Here is a 21,682-nt window from a genome sequence, read left to right as displayed (position 1 = left end):
GATTTTATATTGGGGGAGGGGGGGGGTCATGCTCAAGAATATAGTCTTACGTACGACAATTTTCTTGAACTTAGGTTTCTTTTGGCGTCAACAAAAGCACAAAATCGGTCATTAGTTGGTTGAAAACTTCATTAATTTTAACCTTTACACCGGGGGAGGGTGTAGATGGGACACCTGTTGTCCCGGGCCCGAGATTTTTGAAATGAGGGGTGAAATACATGTAGGGACATAGGGGCAGACAATATGTAGGGGGGCATGTAAAAGTCATTTGTGACGGGCCCCAAAATTTCAGTGCACGAACCTGTCCATGAGCAAGAGCCCCCCCCCCCCCCACCGTCCAAAACAGAGAAAAATGCCCCTAAAACACTCCTCCCCTAAATGTATTTCAATGGCGCATTCTGTCCATTGAAATTTTTGAGGTGCCTTAGGTGGGCACGATCCTCAGGGGCACCCCTGCGCCCCTGAGGATCGTGTTGTAACCCCTGGCTGTAACGCTATTGAAAAATTCATATTTTTTCAGTCATTTATCGCAAGGCTTTACTAAAATTATTGACAAGAGCTCAATATGTCGTTCTTAATTTTCACAATAGAGGGCGACACCAAAATTCTAATTTTCCTACTTTTTCCCTTCAAAATCGTAACAACTTAACTTGTTGAAGTGTAATGTAAACAAACAAAAATGTCTGAAACTGTGGAAATTTCGGTGTTTATGCCTACTAATATTCTTAATAAAGTACATGTATCTTATTTGTATGGACACTTCCAAAGATTAAAAAACAGTTTTTTCCTGAATTGCATCTTTTTACTGGAAGTTCTGGCCGAGGAAGATCCTCAGAAAATCCTGACTGCGTTTAACAATAAGTTATGTGGTGCAGAAAAGCTGAATTTTCTTGGAATCTTATATGACTTGAAAAGAACGAAGTCGTTTGATTTCATTGCATCAGAAAATGAAACATCTGATGTAACATTTGTATTACATGTAGATGAACACTTTTCGTTTCGCTTTGAAAAAATTTTCATTAATAACTATAATGGTGCTATTACAACAAAAGTAATTTTATACGATGCTGTTAGCTTAATGGAGTCAGAACTGCTATCCAATATTTTTTATGAAAGTTCTAATACAAAGTTTTCTTCCGATTGTTTCATTCCTTTTGTCATACAGAGCTGCAGGAGCAGTTTGTGTTGTAAAGATGATCTACTATTGAAGACACTAATGGAATCAAACCATTTTATTACATTTCCTAATATTAGTAACCTTCACTTTATTGAAAAATTTCTGATGTCTATTTATATGATTATATCAAATACCCTTTCTATTTTTAGTTCAGCAAAAGTGTTTTTTTGGTAAGTTCAGGTAACTTTGTCAATGTAAATGCTTCAGTAAAGTTTTGAAGTCAGAGTTTATAAATTAATAAGGGTTTAAGTGCAAGCTATATTAATAATGTGAAAGTTGAGGTTGAAAACTTTTACTGTACACATATATGCTCTTATTATAGGACAAACTATGTGTTCCCCACCCCCCAGTTTGTATGAATATTTCTGTACTTTACCAATTACTTATGCATCAGTATTTAAATTTTATATAAATTTCAGGTCATGTTACTTTAAAAAATAGGCACACCTGTTTCTCGGGAGTTGAACGAGTTTTGTACAGGTTTAAAAATAAATTCTTATATGTAAGTTTAAAACATACAACTTATTTAGGTAGAAATAACAACACTATTTAGTTGGGTTCAAATTTTAATTAGAGAAGTTGATCCCTTGCTGAAAAATATGACATTGACATAGTGTGTTTACTATGTATGTTTAATAAAAAATCAGCTTCTTGTAAAAACTACTTCCTCTGCATAGGATGTCAACCAAGTTTAGCACCTTTAAATTAGCCACCTATGTGTGAAGCATCTGCATTCTTCCAAGAACGGGCCTCGGGCCCTAGGAAGGCATAAGGTCCTTGTCAGTTTGGTCACTTGGCCCACCTCTCCTTGTCAAATTTATACTCATTTCCAAGCCAGGAACCCTCAAGGGACGAGGCCTCTAATTTCGGACTGGACTGACATATGGCCTCTTGTCGTTCCTGAAAGAGTTGGCAGTAGTATGATTAGTGTGTCTGTTAAAAATGATATTGATAAATATACAGAATAATGATTCATAAGATTTGCTCGTGCCCAACTGCTTGTGGTCATTCAGTACAACTAGGTTCTCTACCCTCAGATTGCAATAATAATGTTATGTGCTTTTGCTTGATTTTGAGTAAAAGAGTATTACTTTAAATTGTTCAATTACCCATAACATTTTTAAGTTACTACAGTAAGCAAATATTGATCCTTGGTGCTTTTTGTTTTTACCCTTCATTACTAGGTCTGAATCATGTGTACAAAATTTGGGGGTCCTCAGACTCTACACAAGTGCTGTGAAGTCCACATCTATTGACTCAATGTTAATACTTACAGGTATTAAACCGTTGGGTGTTTGTTGTCTTTAAAAAAAAAGCTATTCTCCTATATAAAAAATTGATGCAGGTTGATAATTTCTGGTCTGACTATCAATACACTCCTCCTAACTTAAAAACGCAAGATGGATTTATCCAGAAAGTAACAGAACGCATCAGCAGTAAGATTGTACATGGACATATCCCTCCCACTCGAAAACCAAATTAAACCTGTAAACCCCCTTGATTGCTATAAACTAAGCGTAAATCTGTGTCTGGAACAAGAAATTACAAAACAAGATACTCCTAATGTTGTCCTTTGCGATCTTGCACTCAAAACAATGGATACTTTTTACCCGGAACCTCATTGATTGAGAGTGTTTACTGATTGATCCTTCTTACCTGATCAGCCTAATGCAGGTGTTGGAGTGTTTTGTGACTTATTTGGGGTTTTTTTTATGCCAAGTGGGCACTATTAGAACAGCTTATGATGGTGAAATTTCTGTGAAAAAAAAAAAATGTTTTTTAAAGATAAAGTACTTGATGTTAGAATACTTATGATTTACAACTGTTGATTGTTTTACATTTTGTAGGTGGCCTTATAGTTTTTCTAATCTTATAAGAATGACAGCTGTTGGACGTCAGTTTCACCAGAGGTATCTACATTGCAAAGATATAAATATTTCATTTTCTCAGAAGAAAGTTAATCTAAAGTACGTTAAAGTTTTGTATATATGTGTGTTTTTTTTCTATAAATTAATTATTTGCAGACGTTTTGTTGTGTTAAGTATGTCTCATCAAAAATTTCTTCAATTAATTGCTAGGGCTAAAATTATGGTTGAAATAATAGAGTTTCTGTTAAAATGAATCAGATCCCTTCCTTGAAAATAGTCTAGGAGGGAGCATTAAGTTTATCTGCCTAAAAACTAATGCTCTTTTAAGTCAAAAGTAGTTTTGTGAGTGCATTATCAGGTTCGATGAAATGAATAGCATAAAATATTACTAATGTTCTGCTTTATTAGCTCTCAACTGAAAAAAAATATGTTTGATTAGGAATAAAAACACATAGAAATTTGGAGTATAACTTAAATGGAATAAAAATAACAGATTGTTAACCTTTAAGAATACGGATGGTTTGAAGTAACATAACACGAGTGGCATACTCCGTACGCCAGCATTTTTTAAAGCTTAACTATCAATTTTTAAAGATTTTCCTATTTACTACAATGTCTAGTAATGTTTTAGAAGTAGCAAAGATCTAATTGAACGAACAGACAAACATAATTAATATGAATGCAATCATAATATAGTAAAAAATGGTGATAAAGTTTAATTTGCGAATTTCACTAATACAAAATCAATAAATATATAAGTAAATAAAAATGCATTCATAAAAATGATATTTTAGTCATTGAGACAACTTGTTGGCATTTGTTGAACGATTATTGCAGCTCTCACAATTATATTTCATTATTTCCATATGCTTTTTCATACAAAATTGGAACATTCACGTGTGGTTTCTATGAAAATTATTGAAAAAGAACGAGAAGAAAAGGCAATTTTTGACTTTAAACACAAGTACGTCACTGAACGGACCTTGCAAAAAGGGCAAATAATGGCCAGGTGTTGGTCAAGTGACTAGTCTAAAATTTACAGCTGCTTTCTCGCTGAGTGGCATGCGCTGTTCAGTCCATGTTCTTAAAGGTTAAGGACTTGGGATAAAGTTGTGAAGAAAAGAAGATTGTTGGAAATTTTTTTTTAGAATGTGGAAAGATGTAAAAAGTTAAAATAGTGAATAATGTTACAACTTTTTCCACTGTCAGAAGACTTAACTTCTCACACCCTAAATCTGGATCTACCCTTTATGTAAAAATTTGAATTTAAACCCCTTCCCCTAACATCAATAGTAGATACTGGGAGGGGTGGATATAGGTTACCATTTGGGAGAGGGGGAGGGGTATGTTGAAGAATGCCCCCTCCATGAACGAACCTATAATTTTGGGTACAAAAAGTTTCTGAAACTGCTTGAATGTCAATAAAAAGCACCAAATTGGCCAGGAATGAGGCATCTAAAAGGGCATAAACTTTCCTAATTAATTTCATAAGCAATGGAAAGAAGTAATATTTCAAATACAGTAAAATCCTCAGTATCGGCGGTCGGATTATCCGCGGTTTTCTCTTATTCGCGGTTACGGTGCCACACTGTTCCGCAGATAATCAAGAGTTTACTGCACTGACTTTAAAAAATAATTTATGAGTTGAAAATATTACTGAAATTGTTTACATTTTATTCATAAAGTGTTTGAACACAATGTGAACAAATAATATTGATGGTGGCTTAGGTTGAGTCCATGAGTCATGACCCCCTTGTATCAGTCTCTGGATACTAGCACAATTGTGTAATTGTCCGATAATTGTTTTTCGAAAAACAAATAGGTATTCTGAATATGTTCTGATACCAAACAGTTTTTCCATATGGAACAAGATAATGTTGGCCAAATTGAAGCCAAATGCTAAATGCTAGGTAAGTAGTAATCAGATAACTACTATTACAAAAATAGGTACTCCAACACAACACATGACAATGCTCACCACAGCATGGCATTGCTACTGAAAATGACACATGTAATTGCTATCAATCATTTCCATATCTACCACCATATCCCCACCACAATTCAGGCAGCTCCATCTCCAAATATGAAGGTTGATATACCAGACCCTGTAGTACGGTTTTCGTGCTTTTAAAGACTTATCAATTAATGACAGATTCATTTTTCATCATTTTTGTGTTATTAACTTTTTGTGTTGTTTTTAATGATTTGACTTAGGACAAAGAACTTGATATCCGCAGTTCTGTTGGACATTTTTTGTGGATGTTTGCTTACAACTGTCTTGTTGCAGTCTAGTTTATCTACACTTCTTTTTGAAACTACGATTCAAAAAACACATGTAAGTATTCACTTTCATTCATAATCAATCAGGGGTGCCCACCTCCTAATTATCGCAAAGACCCCCCCAAAAGCAAAAGCCCCCCAAAAATGAGAAAATTACCCCTTAAAACAGCTTCTCTAAAAATTTTAATGGTGCAGTCTGTACCATGACCCCCTCCTAGGTGGGCACCCCTGTTTCAATTAATTTAGAACTTTTAATTTCGAGTACATGACTAGAGGGGCTCGTCACTGGATGAAACAGAAATGTTTGGGAAATGTCAAGTGCTACATTAGGTCATGGAAATAAGTGTATGCCTCCCCTCAAACCATGTCCTCCCAGTTTCGCCAATGCGAAATTTCCTTCCCCCTGTTTTTCAGTATCAGTCACATCCTTTAATATATTTAAGGGGGAGGGGGAGGGGGGATTTTAAATGTTGGCAAAACTGGGGGTAAACCCTTGAACCGATGTTGTCATCCGTGATTGTTAGTGGTGTTTTTCAAACTCAATAAATGTTCTTTGTACATTTCATGCAGAATTAAATGCTATTCTTAACAAAAGAATTCACTTGTTTCAAAATCAAGGTGTTATGTTTGTGTCTTTATTTTTTATTGAAATTTTATTTCATTTCACTTTAGGATGTTGTAAATAATTTGCAGAGTTTGATCAATTGGTTGATGGGATTCCCTGCTGGTTTGAAATTAAATGCTCCTCTAAATAATGCATTGGGACAGTTTTTCCTGTATCATATATTTCTTTGGGAATGTAAGTTATGTAAAAATTATATAAGTACTCTTTCAGTTTTAAAGGTAAAAGTCATTAGAAATCATTATTTTATCCATTTCTAATTACTTATGAATTTTTATGTAGTCATAATTATGGGAATACAGTAGGCTCTCTATTTAACGACGCTCTACCGAACAACTTTCTCTAAAGACGGCTTTTCACTGTCCCAGATGGTCCACTATAGTGTTAAAAGCATTCTATTTAAGGACGATTTCTACTTAAGGACGATTTTTTGTGGTCCCTTCAAAGTCGTTAAACAGAGAGCCAACTGTAATTTATTTAGCTTTTAATGCTTTGTAGACATTGTAAAAATATGTGAGTTTAATTCTATCATTTGTATTAAATTTCTTCCTTTCTTTAAATGTATAGTCAAAGTTGAATCTAAAGAAAAATGTTCTGTTTTTTAAGAAAAAATATGTTATTATTTAGCATCTTTTTCATGAAAATTATTATTAACTGATAATAATGATAGTTAAATGTATAAATTAAATTCTTCTATGTGTAATTAATGCCATCCTTTCTTTCGTTGTAAGCTGAAGTTGAACGCTAAGAACATTTTTCTATTTTTTAAAGATAACTTAAAAATAACTTAATCAAAATAGTCTCCATTTAGATTTAACTAGTTTATAAAAAACTGAAAATTTACATTCAAGCTATTTACTGCAGAATCTACCAAAAGGAAGAAATAGTCTTTTTTTATCTTTTTCAATTTTTTAAAATAAAGTTATTATCATTTAATGGAGAATATTTGTTCTCATGAAATGCATTTGTAATCATTTCAGCATATATGGTTGTTGTTCAACCATTATTTGCAACTGCAGTAAGTGTTTCAACTGTGATTGGAGCCTTTGGATTGTCATTTTTCCTTAGTTTATTGAATGATGTTATTTCTCTAGCCACGATACATATTTATTGCTTTTATGGCTATGCTGCCAGGTAAGTTCAATACTTATTTATTAAAGGGTGTTTTTTTTTCATATCAGAAAATGCATTATAACAAAGCTTTTGTATCTTAAATAGTCTTTCATTCTGAAATTAATAAAATTTTTATACTTTCATTGTAAATGATATTGTAGCTTATTCTGCTGTAATTTTCCCAACTGCTGTTAGATAAACATTTCTGTAGTCATTTGATGCATTGGTGACTTGTTAGGAGGGGGGGGGGGGGGAGCGGAAACTGCCTCCTCACTTTTCACAGTTAAAATTATTGATCAATTGAAAAAAGTTTTTTTATTGGATGAATTAATTTCTTTCACGAAAGTGAAAATTAAAAGTCCTAAATGAAGGAACTTTTCTCATCTTATTTCATAAAAATGAATCTTTGAGTTGCAAGGGGAAAGTCTACAATGTGGGACCATCCCGATTTTTGAAGCCATATTCCACATTTTTTGGAGGTGATAGAATTAGTAAGGTTAAAAGACTTTCATATAGCTCAATTCATTCCAAAAAAAAAAAAAGAAAGAAAATATCTTCAGGGGTCACGCTCCTTAACCTCACACACTTCTAATACCCCCCCCCCCCCCAATTTTTTTGGTGCACCAACCGCCTATGATTTGATGTGTAAAATAAATAGTATCTGTTTTTTATCATTTTATCAAAGAGCATAGTTACAGAACAGAGTTGGCCAACTGGTGGCCTACAGACCACTGGTGACTGGTTAATTTTTTTTTAATTGTCTGTTGGAAAATTAGGATCTTATTTATACAGTGAAATTTCTTTGAGTGGCCACCTATCTTAAGCGACCAATTTGTTTGCGGCACAGATTTTTTGGCCCATAGATTTAATGTTAAAAACACTCCTACCAACGGCCACCCAATCCTTCTTAACCGCCGATGAGTGAGTACGCCCATCCCATTTTTCAGGAAAATTTATTCACTTCCCGTATTTAATACAGACTTTCGGTTCAAGGAGAAGTGTTATTGTCTGTTAACGAATTCTAATAATTTTGGAGTAAAAATGTCACTCATGCTTATTTAATTAGTTGGTCAGTATGTGTGTGTGTATGTGTGATTGATCTGGGTTGCAAATAATATTGTTCAAGAATATTTTTAAGAATTTCAAACAACATATAGAAGTTCTGAGCAATACAAGCAAGGAAAACTGGCGAGAGTATTAATAGAGCATGATTTCGAATTCTTTTCATGTACAAAACAGTAATGAAGTGCCTCGACATTTGCAAACCGACTGAGAGAAATGTTTTCTGATTAACGTTTAACAAGTCTGTCGAAAACCAGCGTTTTTCAATCAAATCTAAAATTGATTTGAGATTGATTTAAATTAACTCTTAAGTTTGCTGTCTGCATTATTAACGTCTTTAGAATAAATATTTTTTTGTGCCTTTCAGGTACTAATTCGGCCTTTGACGATCAACTTTCTAATAAGTTTTGTAATCGTCAGCGAAATAGATTTTCAACTGAAGTGAATTTGGGGTCTTGGGGAATATAGGTAATGTCATCGGAAATTCGAATGCAACCAGAAATAAATAGGTTAGAGATTTACATCTTGAACTGAAACATGAATTTGAAAAAATTGCTACAGAGAAGAGCAAAAACTTAAAGTCACAAGTTGTTCTGTTTCGTTGAAATATGCAAACAGTAATTAAATAAAGTAATATTTCCTCTTTAGAAAATTCTCATTCATTTTACGTGTTAGACTTGCCTATTTTATGTATTTTAGAAATTATATTGCCACAGCAACGAAAACCCTTTAACGGCCACTCCCTCTGAACGGCCAAAATTTTAGGGAACGGAGGGGTGGCCGCTCAGAGAGGTTTCACTATTTTTATGGAGATGCAGTTTCAGTCATGAGAAATGCACCAAGAACTGTCAGATATTATTAAAATCTTAAATGAAGTTTGGCAAAAAGCTAGTACACTAATATTTGAAACAGTTCTTGAAGAAATGGTTTCCAATATACTCATCAAGGCTCTTATGTAAGGAAGTAAAATGAGTGATAAAGTCTCACCCTCAGTTGAAATAAGGATGAGATTTTTGAAGTTGAAAGAGACATAAAAAAAAAAAAGTCTTTATTCCATGAAAGGTTGCAATACTTTTCCCTTCACAACCTTTTGAAAACTCAATTTTTTTCCACAATGGTGCAAAGTTAGAGAAATATTTTTGAAAGAATGAACACAAAGTGTAATAAACTGTATTTCAAAAACAAAAATATAGTTTTTATACTTCTGGGGGTACTTATTAGGAGTACAAAAATAGGTCAGTTTTTGTACTCCCAATTTCCACATCAAAATTCTTTTTTGCATGAGGATTCTTATACAAGTGTGCGATTCTCGAGGTCTTGCTCTCTATCAGGAACCTGATCACCTTCTTATTCATTCTGAGGTGAGATAGCTTTTGTGAGATAAAGTACTGAACTGATTGTTTGTCTTGCATAAAAAAATCAAATCTTTTTTTCTGCAACAAACTAATCTAGAATTTCAAGAACTCGTTTGACAATTAGTGGGTATTCAAATTTGCTTACCTGGAATTTCTCTGTAAAACTAGTTAAACATATCCTTGCAAGGTCAACTTAATGGCATGTTTACTGTACAAAATAAAATACTTGACAACATGTTATAGTAAATAAATCCAAAATCTTTGGAGGCAATCAGTATTGGCAGAAGAGGATTTACAACTTGTGTAAAAATTCATATGTATGGTAACATGTAAGTGATAATAGTCAAACCCAGAAAAATATTTCACCTTAAAGAAGTTTCATATTAGTTTATATAAAATACAAATACCAATGTGACGACTAGCAACAGGCTCTGGGCCCAGCTAGGTTGGTCCTAGTCAGTTTATTAGTCCCCAATGAAGATCAATGGCCCTCTTAAACCAATCCACCCTCTTGCACATTACCGTCTCTTCCAGTAAGCTGTTCCAAGTGCCCATGACCCTACTAAAGCAGTAATTTCCCCTGATTTTCAGGTTAGCCTGAGATTTGAATAGCTTAAAATAATGACTCCTTGTCCTGCTTTCCATGCAAAAATTTAACCCATTAACATCTTTCATTTTGATAAATTTAAACAATTGAGTCATATCCCATCTGACTCTACTTTTGCTCCAGGCTACACATATTAAGCCTTTTAAGTCTGGTATCATAATCTAAATCTGAAAGTGCTCTTACTAGTCTAGTAACCTTTCTTTGAACACTTTCCAATAAAGAAATATCTTTCTTGAGTTAAGGAGACCAAAACTGAACAGCATACTCCAATTGAGATACAAAAAGAGTTTCGAATGTAGCTGTAACATGAAAAATATTTCATTTTGTGCATGATTTATTTTATACATACAGTTTAATTAGGAAAGGCTTGCTAATATTTTTCTTAGAATTTCAACCTTTTTTCTGTTACAGATTGTATGGTTATCAGTTGAAGAGCTTAAGTGCATTGTGGAGATTATTCCGTGGTAAAAAATGGAATCCACTACGTCAAAGAGTTGATTCTTATACATATGATGTTCATCAACTGTATCTGGGGACTTTAATTTTCACGGTGCTCCTTTTTTTACTTCCAACAGTAATGGTTTACTACATTGTTTTCACATGTGTAGGTGTTTTTCATATTTTAGTCTAAATATGCAAATCATAACAGTTTTATGAATATTATGTGAAGTACATTATTATTTCTATGTTTCTTTCAGCTGAGACTTGCAGTCCTAACATTACAAAGTATCGTCTTTAAAGTAATTTCTGTCATCTCAATTTTTCCAGCCTACTCCATCCTTTGTCGGATTCTATCCTCTCATGAAACAGCTGGTAAATTTTGTTTGAAATTTATGTTCTGGAATATTATTTAAAATTTTAATTGTATTTTAAATTTTGGGAAAATTATAAAAATTTTTAACATTACATTAGTCAAATGATCTGTGGACACATTATTGATATCATTCATTAAAAATTAAAGTGAAAGGTAACTAATAAACAAAGTCTTCTAAATCTATTCATTAAATGTTTTTTATTACCTTACTTAAAGTGATTATTTTTTTTTGCCAAATAAATGGCATTCACGTGTAAAATTGTGACAAAAAAATTAAATTTTAGTTTATAAAATATTTTGTAAAATTTTTAATGTCCTTTTCATCATGATCAACCTGTGGTGGGTGAAGACAACTTCAAAGTGCTCTTCCGTTCTGTTTCTTATCAGCTAGGTTTTTCCCTCTCAATCTTCATTAATTTTATCTAAATTGTTAATTTTATATGTTTTTGCATAATTTTACCTGAAGATCAGAATTTTTTGCATCAGTATATGTGTATTGCCTTCCCTCATACGCCATATTTCAGACAAAAACTTAAAAAGTTAGATTATAATAAAGTTTCAAACAAAACAAAAATGTTTTGTTGCTTTTTGAAATTTTGATAACATTTTTTCATACTGTTTAAAATATTGCTATGTACCTTTTGAAATAAAACGAAAAAGATCAACAACCTCATTTATCCATACTAACTGGGGCCAAAGGCAATTTAGATAAATCCAGTGAAACGAAAACCCAGCTAATCTGGAAAATATGGATAGTAAGCAAAAGAATTTCATATTGGCAGACTTACTATTTTTTCGATAAAAAGCTATGTTTTGTAGCGAATTTAACTAAAATTGTTTACAAGGCATTAAAAAATATGGATATGGTTTATATAAATTTACATTATTCTTTAACAAAGGATTGGTCCAATGTCTTCTGTTTCAAACCAACAAGAATGGCATTTAGATGAAGCACAGTCATGCAAATGCTTTATCATTGATAGATCAAAACAAAAATTGAATGTTTGGCGCACCTATAGTTATGTTCTTGCTTTCATAATTTGAAATTTCAGTCAAACTCGCTTATAACGACCCCTGATTTAATGAAAAAATAAGAAATTCTTGATTTTACAATGTTAAGTCTATGGAAACATAACTCGCTAATAAGGAGCAAAGTTGGCTAAAAGCCAGCAATAACTTTGTGATTCATAAAATTTCTATTGACTTCCAGCTCGGTTTATCCTTTTTGGTAAATTTTATTTAACATTCCAAAGTCAACCAAAGTTAGTGATAAATTATGAATCCTGAGCATGAGCAATGACAGCACTCTTTTTTAATTTGTGCGGAGGAAAGAAACATTTATAAATAATATATGTGTTTTTGTGTATTCCTCAAAAACGATGACATGAGAAAGAGATATTCAAACTGTTCAAAGCAAAGTAACTAATTTTTTTGGTACTGTACAATGGTTGAAAAGGAGAAAAAAAACCCAACCATGATGAGTTTTATAATTTTGTTTTTACGAAATCGTTTTTTATGAGCACTCTGCTATCACGAGTAAATATTGCAGTCCCTTTGCACTCTTTATAAGCAAGTTCGATTGTATAATCCATGCTAAAAATATTCATGCAAAATTTTAAGGGAAAAAAAAATCTTCAAATTCGATCTGTATTATGCAAAGATCTGAATAAATTAGGTTCCACTGTCTGTAGATTATTGAACTATTACTTTGTTGGTTTTATTGTAAAATTTTTGCATTTTTTATTTGTAGGTGATGTTTACTTCTCTGTTTTCAATGCCCAGAGTGTATTGGTTCTATATATGGAGGTATGTTTTACCTTAAAGTATCTATAAAAGTAATCATTCATAAAGACTCTTAGTTGTAGTTATTCTTGATTTCTAGAAACTTTTGCTGGTTGTTAATTAAGAGAATGTTCATAAAAATTATGTTTCCAGTAGTATAAAAATTCTTGATTTTATAAGCAGCATCCTGTTCAAAACAATGAAAATGATTTAATTAAAAAGATATATTAATGCAAAAATTCTACATTTTGAAGTTTAATTTAATTTAATTTTATTTAAATTTAAAATGAATGTACTTAAATGTTTATTTCTGATTAAACTCTCACATAGTAACTTTAAAGTAATGTATATAATTTAAAATACATGTTAAGAATCAACTTTTATCCATCCTTCTGTTTTTCCATATTAAAGTAAATTCATATGCATGTTAAAATGTATTTTAAAGTTAAGCAAATTTACTAGAAAAATATTTATGCAACTGTTGCTATACGCAGTTCAGGGCTCTCCAGCCTACGGCCCGCGGGCCTGATTCGGTCCGCCAACAGATTTTGTCCAGCCCGCAGGAATTTTTTTTTTCAGAACTGAGACGGTCTCATTGGAAGTATAATTGAGATATTATTTTTAATAACAAATAATTATTTTAAATCTTTTTACTGTTAATTTAAATCATTTTTTAATCCTTTTTTACCGTTAACTACTAGTGCAGAACCCATCTCTCTTTTTGCTCTTTCCGAGAACAAATCTCTTTTCTCCGGGCCACATCCTCCTGTTAATCCCCTGGGATTTCGTGATCCCCAGGGAAAACATGCACTCATTCCTGTCTTCACGTGTTTTATTAGTGGTCAGTTCAGCCTGAGAGGGAGGCTGACACCAGATTTAAATGTTTGTTGCCAAACTTAATACTAAATTCTGAACATTGAGAAAAAATTTGATAACAGAAATCGAAAGTCTCCCACAAATAGCGTTTTAAACTGAACATCAACCATTGTTGATTAATCTCTTTGTTTTTCATTTTCATAATTACCGGTGGATGGAGCTGGGTGTCCACTAACAGGATAAAATGTCAATTAGAAGAATGGCTGCATTGATGGAAACATGTCCCACCAGTGAAACAAGAGGTGTGATAAACGTTTTTAAGTTGGGAGGAGTTGAACCTCCTTTCTTACAGTCCTGACCTCAAGAATATAAAACCACATCAAGATGGCTTGCTAAACCATGCATTGGTTCTAAACTGCTGACCTCCCAAGTGTTTCTTTTAAGATCCAAAGAGATGGATCTCACTTAGAGCGAGGCTGGGATTGTAAGGAGGGTGGCCCAATACCTCCCAATGCAAAAACCTTATTATTTCATCTTCAGGACATGTTTACGTGAACTTATACGCCTTCTAACTGACATTTTGTCCTGTTAATGGGCTGCGCAGCTCCATGCATCGGTACTGTTTGAAAGCTCTGATCATTTTCGCTATCTACAGTGTGATTTTTATTCATACATAGAATCTGCACACCCGTCAGAGCTTTTGTTTTCTTACTTTTTGAAACCCCTCGTATCTAGTTCTACTCTGCTAGCTCTTAATAGCTTTAGTGATTCTGTGATTATAGGTAATTGAGTTCAAGATCCCATGCTATTGACCCAAGTTTGAATCTTCTCCCTGGGTATGGATACTACTGATTGGTATAGCACATCTTCCAATCAGAAGCTCGTAGTTTCAAACCAACTTTAATTTGTAGGTCTTCCTACAATCTTTTAAGACACTTCATGCTCATTTAAATCATGTGCTCAGTGTCGAAGGTCCATGGGCTGTAACCAAAGAAGTAAAAAAAAAAAAAAAAAACCATCCTAATGCTTTCTGTACATGTATGTATGTGCTAAAATTGAATTCCACTCAAAAAATCTCACTAATCATTTCCCATACTCATTTATAAAAGGAGACTTACTAATATACATTTTAAGTTTTAAAGCTAGAAATAGTTTTATTTGTTCCCTGATTCAATTTTAGATTCAGCTTTCAATTGTTAACCTCTATAAAGTAATTTTTATTTATTTTTTAACTTGAGTGTGAAGGAAACAATAGGCTGTACAAGCTTAAAACAATAAAAGCTTATTCATGTAAAGGCAGTTAATGCTAAGGATTCAACATATATTTTTGATAGAAAAATTGAATCATTGTTTACTTTATTTATGTTTTAAATATAATCTTCCTCAATATTCATGAAAATTTTACATTAACTAGTTGTAAGCAGGGCTGCAGAGTCGGAAGAAAAATGGCCGACTCCGACTCCTGGATTTTGAAACACCCGACTGCGACTCCAACTTCGACTCCACTTTTTTAATTGTATTTTTCAATTCCCTCTCTCCCTTCAGGAGAAGGGGGAAAACCTCTAAACAGGAATTAAAATATTAATTCCTTTTTATGAAAATTTCGCGTTTTTTTTGCACATACAATGTTGGAAATTCAATTTTAAAATCAAATTTTCCAATAGTTACACGTTTAAAAATGAGATGACTTAAAAATCCCTTTAAAAAAATTGAAAAGGATTACCTATAATTTGCCCCCCTTTAATATTTAACAAATAGATATTGATCAAATCGTGTGCTTTCAATTTTTGAAAGCTGTAATTTGAGAGAATAAAAGCTTTTTTTCCCCAAGTCCAAATTCTTGAGAGGGGGTGGTTTTCCCCGGATGACACCCATGTGGTAGTTGACACCCAAAGTTGATTTCAGAGTTTATAAAAAGTATAAATACTTTAATTCTGAAAATGTTCCGTATTATATTTTAAATTATATTTCATCAATAAAATTTCAACAAAAATAGGGCACATATACGTCAGGAGCAAAGTTTGTACGAATAGTTTTTTCTATACCTATATTTCTTCTTTGCTAAATTTTTAATTTAAATTTTATTGGCTGCTTTAGAATTAACCTTAATATGAAGATTTAAGATTAACTGCAATTTTTGAGTGTTGTAATCAAGAAATCATTTATTTTGTTCCATTATTTTTTGCGAGAACCAAACTTATAGAAATAGTCTTAATAAAGAAAAAAACATTAGATTATTTCATTGGATCTTTTGTATTCGTGCTTTCGCATCAGAACTTATTTGAATTTGTCGATCACTCTCAAAAGTTTCCACCTGAGGTACGGGCCCCGACTTACTATTGTTACGTTCCTTTTACTGTTTTATAATTGAGATCGAAAAAACAATATATTTTAATTTTTATTTGAAAGTGATTATTTGAAAATGTTAGGCGACAAAACCGTTTGTTGACAGTTGCTATATATTAGTTAAGTTGAAAAGCAAGCAAACTAGGGGACGGCTACAGAAAGTTCTATAAGCACTCAAGCTAGCTGATTGCCTTAATAGTAGTTATTTTTTCATTAGTAGCTTTTTATGCATGTAATCGAACCAATTGGTAGAAGTCAGTTTTTAAAAAATGCAATGAGAGTCAGTAAAAATGAAAGACAAAAAGAAGCCCGGAGTCGGAGTCGAAGTGGACATTTTTTCTTCCGACTCCAACTCTCTTACCCCAAAATTAGTCCCACTCTGACTCCAACTCCACAGCCCTGGTTGTAAGTAGGACCAGTACAAAAGTAGTGTATTATTAAGGACAGTGTTTATTCAGCCCATGGAAAGGAAAAGGCTTTCATCGTTGTTTACATCTTAATCTTATCTTTTGTCCTAGTCAGCTATAAAATTGAAGCATATAACTTTAAGTCACTAATAATGTTTTAGATTAATGATTGATGCACTTAACTGATATTTAGGTGTGTTTTTTCCTCTAATTTGAATCGACTTATTCATTTTCCCAACAGTAAAATTCATTTTTATTGGCAACTTAGTTTTTTTACCTACAATCTCATTGTGAAAAGTATTTCTAATTGTAAAATTCAGTATTGATGGGAGAGGGATGACTGCTCCAAATTTGAAATTGATATAGAATATTATGCATATAGTTTTGATATCTGGTACTTCTGTAATTTATAGTAATGTAATTATTTTGATCTTGAAGAAATATTTCCATTTTTTAGAAGTTTATGTTCATTACATTGCCATTGTACTATAAAAGATTGGATCCTATAATTTAAATTTGCTTTTGAAGTGAACTACCCTTATAAAATATTGTGATTAACTATTTAAGATAAATTGTATATGCTTTTTGATGTTTTGAACTGAAAGATATATATATTAATTTCACAACAAACATATCAAATATATATATATATATATTGGATTAGATATTGGAAAACTTTCATTATTGTATAACATACTGAAAAATGCATGTGTTTTGAATCGCATATTATTAAGTAATTATTTTTATTTGGAAATTTTAGACAATCCAAATATCCGTGATGACTGTGATAAAGCTGACTTTACCGGAACTACATAGATATCAAGAAGTTATTCATTGGAAAGATCTGTTCTCCAGTATAATATGGGGTAATATTATATACCCACTTTGAGCATATATTTTAATCTAGTTTTCTTATTGATACTGTAAAATAATAATTTGTTACCTTGAATGAAAATAAAATTTAGTTTGGGAGATGACTTTAATAGTTTATATTAAATGCAAGAAATTTATATAAAATTTTACAAGGTATAAATGATTTGTAAAATTAAATATTGATATATTTAAAAAGCAACTTGTAAAAGAGCATATAACTTTTTTTTTTGATCGTGATACTTTAACTATGCAAAAAATAATACTAAAATTATCTTAGAATGCTCTTAAATATTAAGTAAATATTTTTTGGTGTTTGTAAAATTATTACATTTTTTTCCTCTTTTGAATAAGAATATTTGAAGAAATACATTGTCTTCACAGGGAAAAACCTTTTTGTTTGCAAAATTGCAATCATGTACGTATAAATTTTGTTTGTTGATTTATTAGTAAATTTGATGGGGTATTTAGATTTTAAATTCAGAGTAAAATTCTTTCTTTCTGTACTTGTCAAGTATTAATTTCATTAAAGATGCATAAATATAAAATTAATTGATTTAATGTAGAGGTCAAAAGGAAAAGCTTTCTTAGTAAGATAATCAGAATTAAAAAAATGTTTTTTTTTCATACAGTAAAACCTGTGAAGTTGACCATCCTTGTAAGTTGACCACCTGTCTAAGTTGACCGCTTTTTACAGGCATGGAATCAGCCCTTATCATATAAATCAACCTTTGTAAGTTGACCATCTGTTTAAGTTGACCACTAAAGTAGTGCATCCGTAGTGTCAACTTACACAGGTTTCACTGTATTACTTTTCACAGCTTGGAAGTAATTCACACAAAAAATTTCTGAAAGTAATACAAAATCATGTTAACTGTCAATAAGGGAGATCAGAGCTTATTTATGATAGTATATTTAAATATTCAAATATAGTGTGTTGGAATATAAAAGAAAAGTACAGAATTGGAGTTTTTTCACTTTATTTTTACTCTACAGTTCATGGTTTTTATCCCAATTTTCTATGGGATTAAGAAAAATATGTTCAATAAAAATAGTATGAAGTTCCCATCAATAATGCAGACATTTTCCAAATAGAATAAAGGCACCAAATAGGGAAAAAAATCAAATGAGAATATAAATACACTATTCTAGAGAATTACAAAAATAATGACAGTTTGGCTAAAAAAAATAATGATCTTTACAAATGTTTGTCAACAATATAACAATACATTTCTTCTGAAGTTCATTTGTTGATAACAAATGTACTTCAGAATACAGTGCACTCTTATTTATTGTAGAAAAAAATACATTTGTTTGTTTTTAAATTAAAGCCATTCATTCACCAGATCAGTTCTGTCGATTGCTAGAAATAAATGCATTTTGTAAATTGTCCATGAAAAGAATGGATTTTGGGAAAATTTTATTGAAAATTTTTAAAATGTAAAAGTGATTGTTGTGAATGTTGAATAATTTTCAGATAGATAATTGTTGTTCAGTTTGTAAAGCTTTTGAATATGATAACTTCAATTATTTTGTATGGGATTATCAAAAAGCCATTACTTAAAGATTTTATTGCTTTTGGATAAAAATTATTGTCTGAGGTATTCATGCTGAAAAATTGGGAAATTTTGTACAGCTTACTCATCTTGCTTATACCAACTCATCTTACTTGTATCATCTGTTATCAGTACCTCTGTTTACAAATGCAAGCACATGCACAAAAAGTGGCATAAAAATTTCTCTTAACACTTTACTGTAATGTAAGATTATCAAGACTTTGGTAAAGTTTGATGAAATAATTGTTTACTAAATAACTTGTGTAAAATGTAGTGTAATAATTTATGAATAATAACACACATCACTTATTCAACACTTGTTGCTATGAATTATTAATTATTCAGGAGCATTAACCTTTTTAAAATAGTGCAGCAAAATTTATTACAAATCAATTTCATATATCTTATCAATCAAAATATTTAATCTGTTTTCAGCTTCTAATGTATTTATGTTTATGCATGAATTAAATATATTAAGAGTTCTTTTTACATTTAAAAACAAAATGATTACAGTCTACTTTTTATATCTCAAGTACTTGTTAACAAATTTCTTAATATTGTCAATTAAATCTACTTCGGTGGTGTTTATCACAGATCCTTTTAAAATTATTTTTTGTTAAAGAAAACGTTTTACATATTTTTTAAGCTCGCTTCTCTGTTTAAATTTTAATGTGTACTCACCCTTATTGCACAATGTTTTATGGTGAATTTATTTCTGAAGTACACTAAGCATATTTATATTGCTTATCTCTAAATGATTTATCTACATTTCATGCAGTGTTATTGCTAGAATTTTTTTCTGGATACTTTTTTGTCAGGATTTGTTTCTGAACAAGATTGTTTCGGCACTTTAATGAATATTTTATCACATCAGGAAAGTAAGAAAGATGCATAAAACCCTTTTTCTCACACAAGTTCAATACTAATCATTTTTTCTGATTGTCTCTAGAAAATGAAATCTCGTAGGAACAATTTTTCTCTGGATGATTCGGTGGTATTTTCATGCTGTCAGTGGAATGAAATCTTTAGGGTTCGACAAAGAAGTTCCATTTAAATGCCTCACTCTGCTGAAATGAGAAAAGAAAATACTATTACTAATAATTATTTTAGGTACAGTAATTGAGCCACAATTTCTATATTTTAAACTGCCTAGGGGCGGATCCAGATATTTCTGTAAGGAGGGTCAAGTTCAGTGACTAGTCAAATGGAAGAAAAACAAAGTATAATTTGAACCTTTTCCAAAATTTAGGGCATATTGCATATCCATTAATATTTTTATGGCATTCTATTAAATTATCTATATATGAATTTAAAAAGAAGTATTATATCATGAAAGATATAAATTTATTAATTGCATGGTATGTTGCTCATTTTTAAGTTGTAAAAATTTTAAAATAAACAAAAATACCGTTTTTATGTTTAATGTGTTGAGAAAATTTTCATTTTAATGAAAACAAGAAAGGCACAACATTGTTGCATAAAAATTTTGTACAATAATGCTACAACTATACAAAATATTGTAAATTCCCATTTCAGAATTTAAGGAATCCTTTTACAATGTAAAAAGATGTGAACTTGTGAAAAGCATGCATTTAAACAGCAAGTTTTGCTTTCTTTATGCATGCTTACACTCGTTTAAATTTTCTAGCCAAATTTGAGCATAACGTTCTCTTACTATTACTTCAATTTTTGAATCAAATTTCTTCATATTTTCATCAGTTAGATATGCAAGCTGAATTCCCCACTTAAGCTTCTAGTTTCTACAAAGCCTACAAACTATTCCTTGGTTTTGTTTAAAATCATACCCTAACATCAAAAGGCAAGACTCATCGCCTAGATAGTGCCTGCATCGATGACTTCATCAGCTAAGAAAAAACCCGACTTTCTCTAACAGACTTCTTTTTCACCTGCACTATTTCTAAGGTATTGCTAATGACTGCATAACTGATGAAAAGGGTTTCTCCTCACAGAGGGGTCAGCTGACCCTTAGACCCACCCCTGAATTCGCCATTAAAACTGTTCCATTCATATTTAAAAGTTTTTGTTGTTTTTGTTGATATAAAATGAAAGAAAAACTTCTAAACTATTCTACAGTTATTCGAAATTAAGAAATAATAATAATTAAATCCCTTAGATATGAATTAATAGCATGGTTTAAAGTTATCCTGCCATTACGGGTTACTTTGAGGCACATCAGAAATGGGCTTCAAAAGTAGTTATCTTTGAAATGTAGTACGATTACAGAGCAGAAAAATAAAATTTCTAAATATTTAAACATTTTTCTATGATACCTTTCCACATCGCAACATGGCATAGAGTATTACTATATAGGAAGAGTAATTTCAACAACTTCAAAAATAGCTTCCAAATATTAGCTTTAGAATGATTGAATGATAAAATTAGCTGTGTACAATGGTGCCAATTTTTTTTTGTTTTGTAAAATCAAGAACACCTTTAGAGGAGAGTGCAGCTCTGGGCTTTCTAGATTTTCTTTAAAAGTCAAATACAGTGAAATCCTGTTGCAATGAACTTCAAAGTATCTCAAATTTTGTTCATTGTAACGAGAATTTTGTTGTAATGGAATTCAAATAATGTAATGGATATTAAAGATAGACTGAAAATGTATTTCACTGAGGCAGGACAAGAACAGCAAAGTATCATTCAAAACTTCGTAGAAAAAATATTTATATTTCAATTTCTTAAAAAATCTTTTCATTCACAGTTCAATTGAGAAAATCTTTCTTTTTGTTGGTTGACATTATTTACACCCATGGAGAGGGTGAAAGAAATATAACTAAAATAAAATATCTTGGATAAACCCTGCTGGTGCAACCTGTAGTCTTTAATAGAAAAGGAACTAAAGACAAGAACTTAAATATGCATTCGTTCATTCAGTTAATTTCTTTATGTGCTTGTTATTATTCTTTTATGCAGTATGAGATGGCTAAATTATTCAATTTGTTATTTTAACTTTCAATGATGTATAGTTTCGATGCAGTCTGGAGCT

The 21,682-nt window shown here is 31.5% G+C and overlaps 2 protein-coding genes across 3 annotated transcripts in view; one reads left to right on the top strand and one right to left on the bottom strand.

The window, feature by feature from the left end:
• Nucleotides 1-689: 689 nt before the first annotated feature.
• On the top strand, nucleotides 690-17,208 carry LOC129217284 (phosphatidylinositol N-acetylglucosaminyltransferase subunit Q-like). Of its 2 annotated transcripts, XM_054851557.1 has the most exons (9): nucleotides 690-1,347; nucleotides 3,025-3,144; nucleotides 5,260-5,380; nucleotides 5,998-6,124; nucleotides 6,928-7,081; nucleotides 10,496-10,688; nucleotides 10,783-10,897; nucleotides 12,649-12,704; nucleotides 17,010-17,208. In XM_054851557.1, the coding sequence occupies exons 1-9, from the start codon at nucleotides 710-712 to the stop codon at nucleotides 17,136-17,138; spliced, it is 1,653 nt and encodes a 550-aa protein (XP_054707532.1). In that variant the 5' UTR covers nucleotides 690-709; the 3' UTR covers nucleotides 17,139-17,208. The 2 variants fall into 2 exon arrangements, with proteins under 2 accessions (XP_054707532.1, XP_054707533.1); XM_054851558.1 differs by lacking the exon at nucleotides 690-1,347 and having other exon boundaries at nucleotides 2,933-3,144.
• An 874-nt stretch (nucleotides 17,209-18,082) lies between these two features.
• LOC129216012 (nuclear distribution protein nudE homolog 1-like) overlaps nucleotides 18,083-21,682 on the bottom strand; it is a 119,346-nt gene continuing 115,746 nt past the window's right edge. The window contains exon 9 of the mRNA XM_054850148.1: nucleotides 18,083-19,742. Coding sequence (XP_054706123.1) covers nucleotides 19,676-19,742 — 67 coding nt within the window. The 3' untranslated portion in view covers nucleotides 18,083-19,675. The remainder of the gene's footprint in view (nucleotides 19,743-21,682) is intronic.

Source organism: Uloborus diversus, chromosome 2, assembly GCF_026930045.1.
Source record: "Uloborus diversus isolate 005 chromosome 2, Udiv.v.3.1, whole genome shotgun sequence".
Classification (NCBI taxonomy): domain Eukaryota; kingdom Metazoa; phylum Arthropoda; class Arachnida; order Araneae; family Uloboridae; genus Uloborus; species Uloborus diversus.
This window is presented reverse-complemented; position numbering and strand designations above follow the sequence as displayed.

Bases quoted from the DNA above. Each gene is read 5' to 3' on its own strand.
- LOC129217284 (XM_054851557.1), top strand. From the start codon at position 710: ATGCCTACTAATATTCTTAATAAAGTACATGTATCTTATTTGTATGGA. The intron at 1,348-3,024 runs GTAAGTTCAGGT...TACATTTTGTAG, and splicing joins TCAGCAAAAGTGTTTTTTTG to GTGGCCTTATAGTTTTTCTA. The intron at 12,705-17,009 runs GTATGTTTTACC...TGGAAATTTTAG, and splicing joins TATTGGTTCTATATATGGAG to ACAATCCAAATATCCGTGAT.